The 19,068-nt window shown below is 35.6% G+C and overlaps 1 protein-coding gene across 10 annotated transcripts in view; it reads left to right on the top strand.

Annotated features, from left to right (window-relative positions):
• The window catches only part of nAChRalpha6 (nicotinic acetylcholine receptor alpha6), a 308,906-nt gene extending 290,418 nt beyond the window's left edge, over window positions 1–18,488 (top strand). For all 10 annotated transcript variants that reach the window (XM_089093391.1, XM_089093392.1, XM_089093388.1 and 7 more), the window contains one exon: window positions 15,685–18,488. In XM_089093391.1, the coding sequence (XP_088949517.1) occupies window positions 15,685–16,012 (328 nt within the window). In that variant the 3' untranslated portion in view covers window positions 16,013–18,488. The remainder of the gene's footprint in view (window positions 1–15,684) is intronic.
• Window positions 18,489–19,068: the final 580 nt, after the last annotated feature.

The raw sequence follows: 19,068 nt of genomic DNA, 5'->3' as shown, positions 1-19,068 counted from the left end.
GGGATACTTTTGTTGGTTTAAAGTTATGAGGGATCTCGAATCACGAAAAACCCTGTAGATGATATAGTAAATACAATTCAAAGCAAGTATTCTCATATATTTTCTCTGATGAAAGATATTATGAAAAACAATGGTTACGCACATTTTTTCATGATGAGATTAGACCGTCAATAACTGTAACATCTCTTGAAACCATTCTTCAATGAATTCAACTAAATCATCAATGATCAACCACGTGTTTGGTTCAGTATCTTGAATTATTTTCGTTAAAAATTTGGTTTTGCCAGACATTTACCAAGATTATCTTCAAAGTACTCTTTTGGTGACAAGGCTCTATTGCTGTCAATTTGTTGGGTTTAGCTTTTTTTCTAGAGAATAGTGTTTACAAGTCCCATGATTATTGGCGGTAACAGTGAAAAGAAGCTACCGCCCACTTGAACAAGCCGTTTCCTTTTAAAATCCTTTCCCTTATTTTTGCAAGCTAGTGCAGGTACAAGTGAACGATGTTGCATTTTGCGTTGCTTAACTACTTCTGGCAGTTGAACATTGCTTTCATTTAAGGTTCAACAAAGCTCTGATAGGAGATTAATGAATTTATTTTAGATACCATGTTTGAGTTTAGCCTTCCTAAGTTACGATTTTGAATTACCTAGCACGGAAAATAAATGGCTGTTTTCATGTAGTTTCTTCAGTGTCATGATAGCAACTAATGACCTTTTTTACTGTTTATGGGTAGATATACATAGATTTCATTATCAAAAATATCAGTGACTACACGTAATACCTCAGGTGTGTTTTTTTTAGATCCAACAGAATGTATCGATAGGGTTGGTTTGCAGCTTGATTGTATGCCGAAATTCCAGTTCATCGGGATACATTTGTTTATTCAAAGTTAAAAGGGAATTTTAATCATGACCAACCTTGTAGATGATATAGTAAGTACAATTAAGATCATACATTTCATCAGTGGACTCATACATTGTACAATGTACTCATACATTTGCTCTGATGAAAGATATTGTGGAGAACAATGGCTACGGAAATATGGTCATGAAGAGATCGGGCTGTGAATAACTATAACATCTCCTGAGATCATTATTCAATGGATTCAGCTAAATCATCAATAATCAACCACGAGTTTGGTTCAATGATATTCAAAATTTCAGTTCATCGGGATATATTTGTTTATTTAAAGTTAAAAGGGAACTTTAATCACAAACAACCTTGTAGATGATATAGTAAGTACAATTGAGATCATATATTTCATCAGTGGACTCATACATTGTACAATCTACTCATACATTTGCTCTGATGAAAGATATTGTGGAGAACAATGGCTACGGAAATTTTGTCATGAAGAGATCGGGCTGTGAATAACTGTAACTCCTGAGACCATTCTTCAATGGATTCAGCTAAATCGTCAATAATCAACCACGAGTTTGGTTTAATAATATTAAACGCATCAAGTCCCGGTATGACTTTTATGTCTGATGCAATATTCTTTAGTTTATCATATGACTCTTGCAGTATGCTAAAGCGATAGTAGATGTTTATCGGATTATCTAAAAAACCTTTTATTGTGATTTCGAACTATTTTCGTTAAAAGTGTTGTTTTGCAGGAGATTAATGGTATGCAAAGAAATAATCTGAAAGGTGTTTAAAATTGACACATATTACTCTTCTCCCTATCAAAGTACAACTAACCAACCCTAACCTCAATCTGTTGAAAAAAACCTATTTTCAAAGAAGACAAAAATAAAATACATGTCTTATTCAATGGTTGTAAAAGCACAACAAATATTTTTAAATAACTAGTTTACATAGACACTTGGAAAAACAACATGAAATAAGCACTTAGACCTATATAAATAAAATAAGCACTTATACATATTTACATAGGCACTTAAAAACACTTGAACATTTAAAGCACTTAGAAATCCTTGCCAGAGGGCGGGGACGGCCACTCTGGCGACCAGATGGCATGGCTTCCGCTGTAGTGCGGAAAGGCCGGATCTAAGTGCGGAGCATAAAGAAATAGAAAATAGTATAATACTAAATATTTTTTTAAATGAAACACCGCTCTCGCCTTGCGCAAAAACACTACATATAGAAACAATATAAGAAATACACTGCTGAGGTGGAGACTGATCGGATCCTCCCCCTAACAACTACTGAATTTTCTGCAGACCGAGATGATGTCTACACATTAATCTTGATTTGAAGTTAATGGCCATGTGGTAGTACTTTCACACCGTCCACGCACACATAGTTTTTGTACGATATGGCTGACAATGCATTTTTCTCGACTTTAATTGTGTTGTTTTTAAACTTTAAAGGTTGAATCGTCATGACCTTCGCCCTTGGAACTAAATTATTGTCTACACAGTTTCTATAAACACCCATATCGGCATTTTCCTGTACATAGTGTGTTGGCATTCCCTTGCAGTCTTTTTTGGTTTCCTAGTTTTGCGTTTGCACACACTACACCTTTGGACCTGCAAGCACACCATGAGAAATCAAGTTGCTCCACGTCTCGGATTTAAAAATAATAATTTATTTGGGGCCTGACACTGCACTAGCTCCAGGTAAATGGACTCATCCGAGTTGGTATAGTCCATCTGATAGCTAATGTGCTCAACGTCTTCCAAATCTTGTAATGAATTTTCTGTTGTAACTTTTAACTAAGGTTAATCGCTATCCCCGTAATAAACCTGAACTTGTCCCTCCTCCACCCATTGGAGCTTAGACATATTATAATAAGATCCCAACATGAGTTTTTGGGAAATTTCTAAAATTACGCCATCAGCGGCATTATTTTCATTTAATACTACGCTTCTTTTTTTATGTAAAAGGACCATATTGGAGTATAAGATCGTGAATGATAAGAAATTCGGATTGACAATGTTTCGAGCACATTATTTTGGGTCCGTTATGACGTCACAACGACTTCTATGGTGAACGCTCGCATATATTGACGAAGGCTGAATTTAAAATGAGTTATATTTTAACCTTTTTTTCCTAGACCGTTTACTGACAAAGATGTCAATAAACTTCTTCTTGTATGGCTTTGAATTGAACTGGAGAGCTCCATGAATCTCTGTGACCCTGAAACCGTTGACTAGCATCCACCTAAAAGAGCTTGGTGTGCAACAAAATTCCGTTTCGAATGAAGGTCGGCAATAATAAATTGTTCTGAAAGTGTCCAGTGCATACCCCCATTTTCTACGAAAGAAATATTATTGGCGCTCGGTGAATCCCTTAGCATAGACCTATCTATGAATGGGAAAAAAATTTCTTTACCGAGCCTTGAAGTGCCACTGGTATTTCAACATCAATTGCGGAAAATCCTGGCGGTCCATTCTCCTCAACAATGGCAATATCGAGGAACTTGGATCAGAAGGATTGTCCGTCATTTGTAATTCCCACGCGGTAAGAATATTGACACATTGCCGACGGATAAAGGGAGTTTATATCCAGAAAAACTGCATCTGACTTTTCACCGGTGCGTTGTCCAGTCGGATTGGTTTCCAGGATACAATCCTCAAGGAAAACACACCCTCCCCGCACTGATACCTCAACTGATCCACGTCGGTGATCAACTCTTTTTTTTTTACTGATTTTAAGAATTAAATTCATTACCAAATGAGGAATTGAAAAATAATTCCCCAAATCCAACCCAAATTACTCGTATATTTTATACGTCTTTTTACATACAATATTCAACAACGTCAATACATCACTTGTCAGGTAAATATTACAATAATCCTCACCATTTTTATACCCTCCCTTGGCCCAAAAAATCTACGTAAATTCATAGTCAACAGTAGTGCATTGACGATCTTGAAGTGAATCATAACAAGCTTCAATGGGCAAAAATTTTTCCTCACGTACCCTCAAGGTGGATTTGTAGTACTCATACGGGTATATGCCCATGCATAATAATAAATGATATAGTTCGTCATCTGGAAAGTACTGTTTAAGGAAGGGGAGGCTATAAAATCGTCGCTTTTCTCTACTTGAATTAATTGACTCATTGATTAACGAAAGAACTATAGGAATCTAAAAAACGAATTTTTTTCAAGTACATGTTATCACTTTCAACTATTTTCCACTGGAATTCAAAGAGAAACAACTTCTCAGATTATTTGGGTATGATTTTATATGAAAAAGAATCATCTACCCATGCACCATCTACAACTGCACATTTCTGCAATTGTGCCAACACTAGTAATATGAATTTGAATTCATAGTTGGAAATGTGAATGTGAACCAGTAGAAAACACTCTTGTTTAATATTTCAACTATAAGATTTATGTTTCATTCCACGAAATTTACTTCCCCTCCACCCGATAAAATAGGATTACTTGAATGATCATTATCGTGGACCGGTCTTTCCCCACTACACTAAACAAATTTCCCCTTGCAAACTCCATACACTTGTTTATTTTTAATTGCCAAATCGTCCTCTAGAGACAGATTTACTGGGTAGTTAACGTTACACGGCCGTGAAATTGCCTTATTGGCAGTTTTGATAAGTGCAACCATGGCCGCGCCTACACAATCTTCTCTACCTAATGTCTCTAATATCTCTAACAATTGCATGGTATTACCAGCATTTCTTTTATCATGGGAATACGAGTTTGCAATGGCTTCACATTCGTTAACACGATTCGAATTCGATGGATCGCACACATCTTTTTTAGCTTCGATATTTAAGGCCAACTTTTCCCTCTACAAGAGTGAATTTTGAAAACTCTTGAAACGCAAGATCTTATTTTCACCCGAAACCGTCTCAACATATTGGAATCCATGACGCTTACAGTTCCTCAAGGGATTTTTTAATTTTAATTTTGCGTGGAATCTTGAAAGAGACATTGGACAATAATATCATGTATCCCGTAGATTTCCCCTCCCCTCACTTAAAACCCAACGAATAATGGAAATAGGAAAAATTGTCCAATTGAAACAGGGTCTGTTGCGGGTTTGTAAAGTATCAATACCCAGTGTTTCATCGATTCAATGGACGGAGTCCTCTCTGAATATATAACCCCTTTTTATCTTTACTTTACCCCTCTTCAAATTCTTTATCGTAGTGTACAACTCCGACAGCAATCTTTAAATGTTCGTGGGCTCTCTCAAAAATGTCTATCCCCTTACCTGCTACAGGATATTATCCTAAGTCTGCTTTAGGAGACTCTGCCCCTCTCCGTCTCCATTAATAACCAAATCATCCAAATATGTCTTACTAACACCATTCATCTTCAAGGGTGTATGCCCTGCCACAAGGACTGCACACTTGAAGCACTAGGCCAGTATCGAAACGACATTTTTGTACACCCTTACAACCTTTTAAATCTTCACTATATTTTACACCCTCCTTCCCACTCCCGCCGAAAAAACAGATTCCTTTTTTTAAATTTAATTACACTAACATCTAAGCTTTCTATAAGATATAGAGGAAAATGAAAAAAACTTATTATACCTTGGATGTGAAGGAAGATTCGTTTTGTGAGGAAGAATTAGTGACAGCACTAAAAGGATTAAAAAATGATAAGGCTCCAGGTTCTGATAGTGTGGTATATGAGTTTCTTAAATGTGGTGGCTATGAGGTTAGAAATAATGTTACTGAAGATCATGAATATTATTTTGAAAAAGGGGAAGTACCTAACAATTTTAGGAAAACCTTAATTAAACCACTGTGTAAGAAAAATAATAAGAATTAGTGTGGTAATTATCGAAGCAGTTGTCTGGTCTCTATAGGTAGCAAATTTATTAGTAATATGATACGTTTTAGAGAGAGAGATGCTGTAGACAAATTTTTAAGAGAAGAACAGTGAGGTTTTAGAAAAGGTAGAGGATGTATCGACCAAATATTCACCTTTATGTTAATAATTGAAATGTGCCTGAGTTTTCAAACACCTTTGGTCCTCAGCTAATAGATTATGAGCAAGCGTTCGATTCTGTTGGTAGAAGAGCTTTAGGAAAGGTCTTATTTTCGTATGGTATACCAGACAAATACACTAAAGTGATTAGTGCTATGTAAGAGAGTATTATTGCTGCGGTTAAGATAGGAAATTAGGTTAGCAGCTAGTTTTGTATTAAGTCAGGAGTTCTCCTTTCATATGGATCATTTGTATGGAGTTGTCTTAACGAGAACAGAAAAGACAATGGAGACCATGGAATCAAACGGGAAGGAAATCTGTCCTTGACTTAGATTAATTAAAAAAAATTTCCCACAAAATAAGTTTTTCAAAGAAAAATAAATAACTCCTTTAAACAAAAAAGATCAAAAATAAAATAAAATAATCTACCAAGCTTGAAACTACCACAAATCAGCATCAATAAATAAATGAGACCCAAAACGAACAGAAATTACAATAAATAACCAAGTCAAACTCAAACGAGCAGAAATTAACATAAGTTGGGCTCGAAACCCCTATGCCTTCCCAAGGTCAGAAAAAAATTTGTACTTTCCTTTTATAACTTAAATAAATCAAACAACCTTAATATTTTGATTACTAAATATCAGTATATGTATATTAAACTGACAATGTACAATCATTTGTATTTTATTCAGTAAAGTGCAAATTTTGTTCTGGTCTTGGGAAGGCATATGGGTTTTGAGCCCAAATTATGTTAATTATTTACCCCCAGGGCATAACTTACAAGCCTTGCCTTGAGGGCTGTCAGGGAGAGGTGGTTGTCATCCTTAAAGACCTAATTTCCAAATTTTTCAACTACGTTGAATAAAATGGCTATCTAAAAATTTTTATTGGATTTGTTTGGGGAAAAGGTGGGTGTGAGAAGGGGTTAGTTGCCCTCAAATCATTTTCGACTATTGAACAGGGCACTAGCTCTTTGAATTGCCAATCGAATGAGCCCTTTCAAGTTTCTATGACAAAGATTTCAATAAAAACCTTATATGCCCCCAGGGCATAATTTATAACCCTTGCCCTGAGGACTGTTGCGGAAGTGTCCTACTCAAAGATATAATTTCCTGAACTTTAAACTGCGTGAAACAAAATAGCTATCTTAAAATTTTGAATTTATGTATTTGGGGAAAAGGTAGGCGTGGAAGGGGTGTTACTTGCCTTTCAATCACTTACGACAATGAAAAAGGGCACAAGCCACTCCAATCTCCAATGGAATGAGCCTTTTCCGAAGTTTCTACGACAAATCCTTCGATACGAAGTGCCCTGGTCTAAAACCGAGAAAAAAAAATACTACAATGTGCCAACATCGTTCTTTACTTAGGCAGCGCTATTGCGCTGCCTGTGATTATGCTGATGATTTAAGCATCCTAGATGAAAGGATGAGCAAAATGAATGATCTTTTAGAACTTTTGCGAGTTCAGGGTGCTAGAATAAGTTTGAAAATTAATGTTAAGAATACTAAGTCACTAAGGCTAGGAATAAGTGAAGTTGAAAATATGATGTTGCTTAACAAAAAGATTGATCAGGTGGGCAGCTTCACTAACCTTGGCATTATTTTTAGTAAAAGTGGTGGGAGAAGTAAAGATGTAAGAAGTAGAATAGCCAAGGCTCATGGAGTTTTTCAAAGTAAAAAAAAAAGTTTGGACGAATAGAAATTTAAGTCTGCAAACCAAGATTAGAACATTAGAAGCTACAGTGATTACAGTGGTCAAATATGGCCCTGAAGCATGGGTGGTCCGAAAAGCTGATAAAGATATTCTAGATGTTTTCTAGAGAAATTGCCTAGGGCTTGCTTTCGGTATTACGCTGACTGACCGTATTTCAAACAGTAGGCTGAACGAAAAATATGGCTCAATCCCACTTTCTAGGTCTATAATGAAAGAAAGGTTGAGGTGGCTAGAGCACGTTGTTCTGATGAAGGATGACAGATTTTTGAAGATTGTCCTTTTCAGCCAACCGTCTAGGGGTAGGAGGATATCATGAAGAAAGATTTAAAGGAAATAGGAACTTCCTGTGAGGGTGTAAAAAAAAGACTCTGATTAGATTGGGATGGAGGAGAAGCGTGCGTAACTGTTTTAGCCTCAGGTGGCTTGGAGCTTCTGTGATTTGTTAGCAGTAGTAGAACTTTTTATAAATACAACTACTGAACCGCTCCCATTTTCATTGTAACTGTCTACCTTATTAAAAATTCTACCCACCCAGTCGGAAAAAATACCCTCAAAGTTATGTAAGTCCATGTAAAGTGCATCTCCGGTTGTATGTATATAATTAAAAAAAAACTTTTTCCACAAAATAAGTTTTCAAAGAAAAGTACAGAACTCCATTAAACAAAAATTACCAAAAATAGATTCAAATAATCTAACAAGCGTGAAACTACCACAAATCAGCATCGATAAATAATTGAAACCAAAAACGAACAGAAATTACAATAAATAATCGAGTCAAGGTCAAAACGAGCAGAAATTAACATAGGTTGGGCTCAAAACCTCTATGCCTTCCCAAGGCCAGAACATAATTTGAACTTTACTGGAAAAAATATAAATGTTTTTACTTTTATAACTTTAATAAATCAAATAATATTAACATTTTGATTAGTAAATATCAGTAAATCTATATTAGCCTGACAATGCACATTCATTTGTATTTTGTCAGTAAAGTGCGAACTATATTATGGACTGTATTTGGGGAAATGGTGGGCGTATGAGGGGGGTTAGTTGCCCTTCAATCACTTTTGACTATTAAAAGGGCACTAGCCCTTTCAATTTCCAATTGAATGAGTCCTTTTTGAAGTTTCTACTACATTTCTTTCTATAAAAACCTTATATGTCCCCAGGGCATAGCTTACAACACTTGCCGTGAATGCTGTGGGGGGAAGGGAGTTTCATCCTTAAGGACCTAATTTCCAAAACTTTCAAATACATTGAATAAAAGGGCTATCTAAAAAATTTTATTGGATGTGTTTGGGGAAAAGAGGGGCGTGAGAGGGGGGTTAGTTGCCCTAAGATCACTTTCGACTATTAAAAGGACACTAGCCCTTTGAATTTCCAATTGAATTAGCCCTTTTTCAAGGTTCTATGACAATGATTTCAATAAAAACTTATATGCCCCCAGGTCATAACTTATAACCCTTGCCCTGAAGACTGTGGGGGAGTGTTCTAATCAAAGTTATACTTTCCTGAACTTTAAACTGCGTGAAACAAAATTGCAAGATTTTGAATGGATGTGATTGGAGAAATGGTGGGCGTTGAAGGAGTGTTAGTTGCCTTCTAATCAATATCGACTATTATAAATGGCACTAGCCATTTCAATTTCCAATCAAATGAGCCATTTTTGAAGTTTCTACGACAACGCGTTTTATAAAAACCTTATATGCCCCCAGGGCATAGCTTACACCCCTTTCCCTACAGGCTTGGGGGGGGGGGTTGTCATTCTCAAAGATCTAATTTCCAGAACTAATCCAGAACTAAAATTTTGATTAGATATGTTTGGAGATAAGGTGAGTGTGAGAGGGGGATTAGTGCCCCTCCAATCAATTTTGACTATTAAAAAGGGCACTGGCCCTTTGAATTTCTAATCGAATGAGCCTTTTTTGAAGTTTCTACGACAACGCTTTCTATAAAAAACCTTATATGCCCTCAGGGCATAAATTACAACCCTTACTCTGGGGGCTGTGGGAGAGTGTCCTCCTAAAAAAATAACCTATATCTGGAAATCAATTAGGCTGAACAAAAGGGCTATCTAAAAATTTTGATTGAACGTGCTTGGGGAAAAGGTGGGCGTGAGAGGGGGGTTAGATGCCCTACAATCACTTTCGACTATAAAAAGGGCACTAGCCCTTTGAATTTTCAATCGAATGAGCCTTTTTTGAAGTTTCTATGACATCGCTTTCTATAAAAACCATATATGCCCCCAGGGCAAAACTTAAAACACTTGCCCTGAGGGCTGTAGGGGATTGTCCTCCTGAGAAACATAATTTCTATCCGGAAATCAACTACGCTGAACAAAATACCTATCTCAAAATTTTGATGGGATGTGTTTCGGGAAATGGTGGGCGTGGAAGGGGTGTTAATTGCCTTCCAATCACTTTCGACTATTAAAAGGGGCACAAGCCACTCCGATTGCCAATTGAATGAGTCCTTTTAAAAGTTTCTACGACAAATTCTTCGATACGAAGTGCACTGGTCTAAAGGGAAAAAAAGAATAAATAAAACATTGTGCATCTTTCTTATATGCCCCCAGGGCATAACATAAAATCCTTGCCCTGAGGGTTGTTGGGAGATTCTCCTCCTCAAAACATATTTTCTATCTGTAAATCAACTACGCTGAACAAAATGGCTCGCTAAAAATTATTATTGGATGTGTTTGGGGGATTGATGGGCACGGAAGGGATGTTAGTTGCCTTCCAATCACTTCAGACTATTAAAAAGGGCACTAGCCACTCTAATTTTCAGTCGAATGAGCCCTTTTCAAAGTTTCTACGACAACTCCTTCGATACGAAGTGCCCTGGAATGGAAAAAAAATAATACATTGTGCCAACATCGTTCTTTACATAGGCAACGCGATTGCACTGCTTATGATGCGGATACGCCTTACCGGAGTTTTCGGGTAAGTAAAAGTTTTTGGGCTATGGGATGCTTTTATGCTGTCCCGTCCACCCCCTCCCAAATTTTTTTTCAAGAAGGATCTGATTATTATCCACATAGGAGTGTACTATGCCAATCAGATCCAAATAAATACTACCATCAGAAATTGAGTTAAAGGGGTTTCGAAACTCAGCCCTAAAGACATAAACTGTACGCAAGGCGGAATCACGTAAATAAAATTCAGGCAATACAGAGGGTGAACCAGCACCACTTTGTCCTGCTCCCCCTCATTTCGGTCACTCTGTTTGGTGGGCACTGTATTTTCTAGTACCCTCTCGACCGCTCTAGGTGGAACTTTCTAATGCAGACGATCTAGAAACTCCGTGTTGAGTCCGAAATCCCTCACAAACGCGTCTTAGTCAAAATTGGGGATAACCTACATTAATAGGGTTCACCCCCGCACTTAAACCACCCTCCCGTTCACTTTCCTTTGGGCCTATACTTGCAGAGACTGTCATGAAATTGGGTCAGTGGTGACAGGATAAGTGTTTTCGTGCCGTCAATATAGGCCCCTTGAGCAGGTCATAATGTTGGTAGGTGAACCTAAAAAAATAATGACAACGTATTAACCTTTTGAAACACTATTGAATTCATCCTGAAAAATAGTTTAAATCAGCCTGAAACAGAATATATTATTAATCTGTAAATTGTTTGAGGGGACAAAGTGGTCGCTTGGACTTAAATAGATTACACTACTACCTAAAAGTTTAACAACCAGAAATTTCTCTGTAAGTGTGGGTTAAGTGGCTATTTTGATATAAAGATGTCCTGGTACTACCTAAAAGTTTAACCAGCAGAAATTAATACTCAAATGTTGCCTAGTTGCACCCTTCCTCCAACCCTGACCTTTACGCTTCCTTTTTCTTTAAAAAATGTCATTTTAAGTCCTGTTATTACAAGGTCCCCCCTTGAAACTATGACACTTAAAAAATTGGACTTACGGAGGGGATACTACTAATGCTGTCCACTTATGGTGCTCCCTCGCCAGGGAAATCCTCAAGTTTGTTAACTTGTGTTTCTCCCTCGCCAAAGAAATTGCCTAGCAGCTGTTCGACTCATTCCATATCGTTCTCGGGTATCTATAAAAAGATTATAAATTTATTTCCCTATCAAACACCTATAAATTCATCCTGAAAAAAAGAATATGCATTAGGCTGAAATAAAATATAATATTAATCTGAGGACCAGGGTTATCAAAGCACCTCAGAACTATCGGAAAGTCCCTTTATTAAGCCGAAAATAATGTGTTACTTTGGCGAGTTCTTTGAAAACAAGGACCTCAACAGTAGCATTGAGCTAGAGGCTGTGTTTAATAGTCTGTAAACTTTAGGTGAGTCCTGGACCCTCGAACAAAAGCCCCCTTCGATACCCCATTATCCAGAGAAATTTATTGCTGTTTTCATTTCTCTTTTCTCACGTAAAAATTAAGCTTTTATCGTTAAAACATTAATGAAGAGCTTATTTCTTTGGGGCTAGGGACTCCTCAAAGCCCCTTAGAACTATCGGACAGGGTCTCACCCCAACAGTCCCTTTATTAAGATGAAGAAGAATGCGTTACTTTAGCATTGTTGAAAAACCAATCATTTAAGGACATGGGCCTCCTCAAACCCCTCAGAATTAACAAATAAGGGCCTCAACACCCCAGCTATTTTCCCTTTATTAAACTGAAAAGAATGCATTACTTTAGCTATTTCTTTGAGGGTCAACAACAGTAGCATCGAACTAGGAGCTGTGTTTAATAGTCTGTTATCTTTAGCTGGGTTCTGGACCCTCATTGTTGTCTATTTCAACCCGTTGTCTCGCGTAAAAATTAAAATATTATCGGTAAAACATTAAGTTTTTTGAAAAATATTTATGATTTGTCAATAATTTACCCTTACTGTAAGCCTGATATTATCGAGTCGCTTTGCGCAGAAGGTCTTACAACTTCACTGCTATGGGGCACGGGTCTTCAGGGGCCTTAATCTTCACCTTTCTTGGGCATTGCAGGTCTCGAAGGAGCCGTAGGTCTTGAGAGGGCAGCATTCTCGCCGTTTTTAATTTTTGGCCGTGCATCGTAAGCCTTTGGCCTCTATGGGGAAGGAACTCCTTGCTCGGGGTTTTCCTGAAATAGAAATTAAATATTATTTCTCATGAAATAAAAACACACACGGTTAAAATACATCTTAATTACATAGAAATATTTGATCATTTAAGAAAGTTGGAATTTAGTTTTCATAAAAAGGACGTGCATGGTTAAAATTCATCTTATTTCTATAGAAATTTGTGAGCATTTAAGAAACGTGGAATTTAGTTTTCCGAAATAACTAAACCCCATAGATACCCACCTCAACGGACCCATACGTAGGAACAAATGTGGTAATGATATGAGACTCTGGGGAAAACATTAGCAAATGATGCGTAACCCCTTTGCTCTTAGAGGGATTTAAACTTTAATGAGGATTAAAAGGGAAGGGGAGGGCCTCTTCCTCAACTTAAGTAGGGGGCACCTTCTTGTGACAATGCCTGTTTTTGTGGTCCTCGAGGTTAAACAAGAAAGTTATGAAAAAAACTTTATCCATAAAATAAGTTTTCCCAAAGAGAGGTAAAGAATTTAATTAAACCAAAAATGAGCAAATAATCCACCTCAGTGAAGGCGAGTCGTTTAATAGTAAGTAAATAAAGCTAAAAAAGAATATTTGACAGAAAACTTTGAATTAACAAGTATCGCAGACCGCAAATATTTTATTTGCCTTTACGTGTTTTTACTCTTTCTATAATATGTTATAATAAAAGACAATGTTCTATTCTTCATGCCTTTTTTGAACTTGAGCTACAGAAGTTTTATACAATGCCGTTTAAATGTAACATGAGAACACTCTGAAAACAAGAATAAATTTTTAGTTTTATCATACAATGGTTTCATCATATTAATTTCTTATCATTTTTTTTTATCTAATTTCTTAGATAAAAAAAATTCATTTAAGAAACGTTCATAAGCTAAGGTAATCCTGATTACCTTAGCCTAGGCAAAGCTTCTCTTTGCCAGGGAATTATCCAGAAACATATACGGTGTTTTCTTTTGGGGGAATCTGATTCTCAGGGAAAGGGGTCAAATTGAAAGAGCGTCAAAATCAGTTCACCAGTGTGTCGGTCTAAACGTTATAAGCCTTTTCCCCTAAAATTCAGTCATGTATTCAGGGCAATGTATCCAGGCGGACCAGGTCTGAACTACACCCTCCCTGAAATTTTTGTCTGACACATACAAAAGTAACACAAATATATGTAAACAAATGTCTGATGCATTTTTAAAGTTTTTTGTGATCTCTTTAAATTCGAGTTTAATAAGCCGTGCATAATAAAAAAAATACGGCTTCAAAAGTGACTAAATACGCCCTCTTGCTTGTATGGGAATAGGGGGCCTCAGAAAATAATTCATTATTATACTCAAAAAGACACTTACCCAATTTTTTGCATGGAATTGTCACTAAAATTGGAATCAGTTCTATCAACACCTCTTAATTTTAGCAAAAATAATATGCTTTTTGCTTTGAAAAATCGTTCCTTTTTCATATTTACTGTTCTGATGGAAATTAGCAGAAAAGGCAGATGCTAACCAACAAGTAGCAAGACGTTAAAGCTCACGGAAACTAAGCCTTTACCTGACGGGTGGTATAATTAAGAGTTAACGAAAATATCCGACGAATGTTTATTATGTCATGTTTACCCGCCTGCTAGACTAGGCTTCTATTAGTGGAAAAGTGCATTGAAATTGCAGACAGGGTAAAATTGTATATATTGTGAGAAAATTTGTTTATTCTATCATCGATGAAACCATCTAATAGCAGGAGGGGTTAGGGTTTAACTTGCTATTTCCGTATAGACAAATACATAAGCTCTTAATGGCCAATAATGTCCTCCCTATTTTTTGGTGGGGAAGGGGGAACCATCTTTTTATATGCTTTGAAGCTCACCTGCAAATAAGCCCGGGCTAGATCCTTTTTAAAATTTGTTGTCGTGTTACCACTCATCTCGAAAGTAAGACTGATGAAATTCCTTGTTTAGGGCCGGGTCTTTTAGCCCCCAGAGAACAAAGAAAATTACCCGTTCCATAACTCGCTATGAGAAAAGCATTATCTTGCATGATGCTTCTGAAAATCAATAGACGTCTGGACCATATAACGGTTTACCCTTGTTCTTGTTTAAAATCAATACGTAACAATAAAAACAAAGGGCATGTGTGTAAACCAGAAAAAAAAAACTATGTAAATGTTGAACTAAAATCAATTTTAGAAATTTGGACTAAGTCCCTGCTTGACTGGTAGGGGTCATGTGGGTTTTTCTACACCTTTAGGTTTTTAAGTAATTACGTAACAGTCAAAGAAAAAATATTCCCTATTACGTAACAAAATGTTTAGTATAGTATTACATAATCCCAAGATGCGGTTAATAGCATCTTGAGGGATTAGTAACTCCAATAGTAAAGCTTCTATGGGCGTCATAAAAAGTATTATAGCGTCACTACTTACAATTGCGAATTTGGATCGGAAATTGGGGATAGCAACCTTCTAAATTTTTGGATCCAAAGGTATATAAATCTGAATTGGTAGCTGACTAATTCAAATACCCAAAGGAAACCAATAACAAAAGTATAAGAATATTAAATTATAGTATACGGGTGGAGGGTCAAAGAAAATTACTAGATTGTATTTTGTCATAATTTCATTTAGTCTATAGAGTGTTTACTGAGAACTTCAGTGTGTCGACTAAGATTCATCCGTTGATCGAGATTTGAGTCTCTTATGAACTCAAGTGATGTTTTTTATACAAAAACTGATATTTATGAGTGCCTTAGGAGAGTTTGTGTACCATCTTTGAATTCAGGAATAAGTTTTTGGGAACAAGACCTTGTTTTTTTAACATTTCTTGAAACAACAAGCAATTGGTTAAATTGACACTTTTTGGCCACTTACACAGTAGCAGCCATCCTTTACGCCTGATTTCCTACTATTTCAATTATTTGGAGTTCCAAATGGTCATGAACCATTATGATGTTTCTTGAAGAGACCACTATGCTAACATTATATTTACAATATTCAATTGACCTCCTTAAATCTTGATTTTACAGGCAGCACACAGTTACTGCGACAACAACAATTGCTAGCGGTATGGGGAGCTTCAACCGAATCTCTGCCACTCCGGCACCCCCACATGAAGATTCAACCCTCTTCTACAATGCTTGCTTTGGAAGCCACAGAGAACTTTCTTTAATTCTTAAAGAATTGCGTTTCATTACTGAAAAAATGAATGAAGACAAAGAAGAAGATGAAATAAAAAAAGACTGGAAGTATGCAGCTATGATAGTGGATCGACTGTGCTTAATTATATTCACCTTGTTTACTATCATAGCTACAGTAGCAGTGCTATTTTCTGCCCCACATATTATTGTTCCTTGAGTGCCAAATTAGATATCTTTTGTTATATACATTGAAGTACCAGCTTATAGTACCAGAGTTGGCTGACGTGCGGAAATAAGACAATATCAAAAGCCTAAAATTTAAAACGATGCCCCACAAAATTAAAAGTCGATTTTACATATGGTCAATAGGAGAAATAATACACCTATTTTTATCTCTTCTCAAAGTCAAGGGCATATCTAAAAAGGTTCATATTGAAAGTGCCTGCCTATTTAATACTCTCTCAAAGTGAAGGTGGCATTCTTCCGATTTTATCCTGTTTTAAGGTTAGATACTTGAAAAACCTACCATCCTTTTATTTTTTACTCTTAAATTTCTTTACTTACATAGATCTGTGACTGATTCTTATTTTGAAGGCATTGTTTAAAAAGACAGAGACTTTTTCTAATATTCTGAGTTCAATAATCTTGTGATTATTTCTAACTAATGGCTCAGTTTGTACTATTACCAAAACTATTTACACATTAAATACATTGCAAGATGGCATAAATTCCTGCAAATAAATCAGAAAATAAACCAGTCAAAATTTGACATGGAGCTAAAATGAAGCTGTTTTCGACTTCAAGTCTTATTTTTCAGAAAAAGAAGAACAAGTACTTGTTCTCTGATAGTGACTTGATCCCTGATATTGGGACCACCTCTAGATGATTATGCTTCGGGAGCTTGTTTCACAAACTAAGTTTTACTTAATAGCTGCTGGACTTTGCTCCTCGGGCTTCTACTTAACATCTGGCTTAAAAGTAAAAATATCCGTTCAAGGTTCAAACTAATACATAAGCTCTCATACGATAGTTGAATATTATTAATTTCCAAGCCATAGACTCAAACGTTGGTTTTAAATTTTCGTATTTGAAACGATTATATTAAATAAAACCCATGGTTATTGCTATTTTTATATCTTCAGCTAGAAGACCTATTTCTTCTCTGAAACGCAAAAAGAATGAATAGAAATAAAAACGTCCAACTCCATAGAGTTATCCCCTTTCACCTGCTTGAAATCCTTAGAAGAGTCCATAGAATCGAATCTGTGTCACCTATTCAAAATTTCAATTTCAATACTGAATAGAAGTAAGAGAATCTTGTGTGTAGTCTAACTTTTTACTTTAGAGTTAATCCTTCATAAAAACGTTAATTTTGACAAAAATACAAAGCACAATATTCCGCAATCATTAGGGTTCAAATTAGGCACACAATCAATAAGACGATCAAAATAAACGAAGCAATAAACAAAATTTCTATTTGAGGATTAATTGTGATTATCGTCTACAAAGATGAATCAATTCATTAAAAGTGAAATTATTTCGGAACACTAAAAAACTGTTTTATTCGTTGACTTTTGTCATGATCAAAGGTAATAACTGAAGTAAGTAAACTGGTCAATCGCAAAGTAGATAAAAGGTATCCAAAAGCAAACGATCTTTTTTCGTACGAATTAATATGTCAACTCTGTTCCTTAGTGCTTGCCGAACTTACTTTACGGGTGGTCAGCTCAAATCGCTCAATACGACGCCTGAAAAATTTGGCTGGATTTTACAGACAAATGTTTTTGTTGTTCATACTTTGATTTTGCCTTTGTTTTCTTCCTTGTGCTAACAGCACGAACTGTAATCGTTGTATTTTTTCTTGTTGGAAATTTTTAAGGTCTGTTTCCGTCTTCCTAACGAAAAATTGTTTCTAACAAGTTTATTAATTGTTTTGTTTTCGTGAGCTAGAAGAAAATTGTTGCTGGCAGTATTTAGTCAAATCGTCTACAAATATGAAACGTTGCTGGAGAGAATTATTAGTAGATTTTGAGCGCAAACTCAAAAAGTTCAGTAGTAAAAATTAAACTTGCATGTTTTGTAATTTAAGAAAAAACTATGGAAGAATTGTGACTCAACAACTTTTTATTCCGTTTTTTAATTCCATTTTAAAGTTTGAGACGCTCATTCAAATCTTTGCTGATGCTTGACAAATGTATTGATTAATTTTTTAAATATCTATGTTTTCACATAATGTTAGCAACAATTGTTAGTCACAATCGGTACAACAGAAACAACCCTGTGCTTTAATTATAAAGTTAAATTGTTTTTTTTTAGTAGGGCATTTATAATACCCTACTGGCTTCTAGTTTAGTAAAAAACTTAAATTGTTTGCTTTAACTTTCTTTTGTTCGAACCATCGCTCATAATAACGCAATGAGCAAACACCACTTTAACTTAAGCAAAACAACTTCAAATGTGTTCACTAAAACGCTCTTGTTTTTGTTCTATTTTATATTTTGGCTTTTATTATAGATGGTGAGTAAGGTTTATAGTGCTTGAGTACAACATTCTATGATTTTTGCAAACTAATTGTTCCTTCCTTTCTTTTTTCTCTTTATTTTTTTTTTTTTTTTTTTTTTTACATGAACATATCCTTGTTAGTAGTGTATTTTTATCCCATTAACCGTAATGTGAAAACTGTAGAACGTGGATTGTTTAATAAAGCTATGTTCAGTACTGTCTTCTTAAAACACCTAAAGCCAGATTGGCAAGCCATGACAATTTCTGAAGAAAAATCATAGGAAGAGCTGGAAAAATGATAATTTGGGCAGTGGAGGGCATGGAAGAAAAATAACCGCGAAAATATATCAGTGCAAATGTAGATAAGTTAAACAGAAAACAAAACAATTAAAACAAAAAAAAACAACGTGCATTTAGTGTGAATAAAACAATGCAGCGAAATAAAAACTGAATACCAAAAATAGAATCCAAGCTAAAACTGGTATAAAGGGAAATACAGCGTACAACGTTACTTGGCTGCCCATATAGTGCAAAATTAAATATATGAAAGTGTTGTACCGTTCAGATCTAGAGCTTAACTGCTTGTGAAGAAAAAAAAATTATATTTAAATAGTTGATTTTGCTTTGAAATAATCTTGTTCCCACTTATTGCAGCTTTTCGTTCACTTTTTTTTCGTAATTAATTAAAAAACTTTTTCCGCAAAATAAGTTTTTCAAAGAAAACTAAAGAACTTCATTTAACAAAAAAAATCAAAAATAAAATCAAATAAT

The sequence above is a fragment of the Artemia sp. Qi Xiang Cuo genome, chromosome 8, assembly GCF_049724085.1.
Source record: "Artemia sp. Qi Xiang Cuo chromosome 8, ASM4972408v1, whole genome shotgun sequence".
In the NCBI taxonomy this organism is placed as follows: Eukaryota; Metazoa; Arthropoda; class Branchiopoda; order Anostraca; family Artemiidae; genus Artemia; species Artemia sp. Qi Xiang Cuo.
The sequence above is the reverse complement of the archived record's forward strand: the minus strand, read 5'-3'. Positions and strand labels throughout refer to the sequence as shown.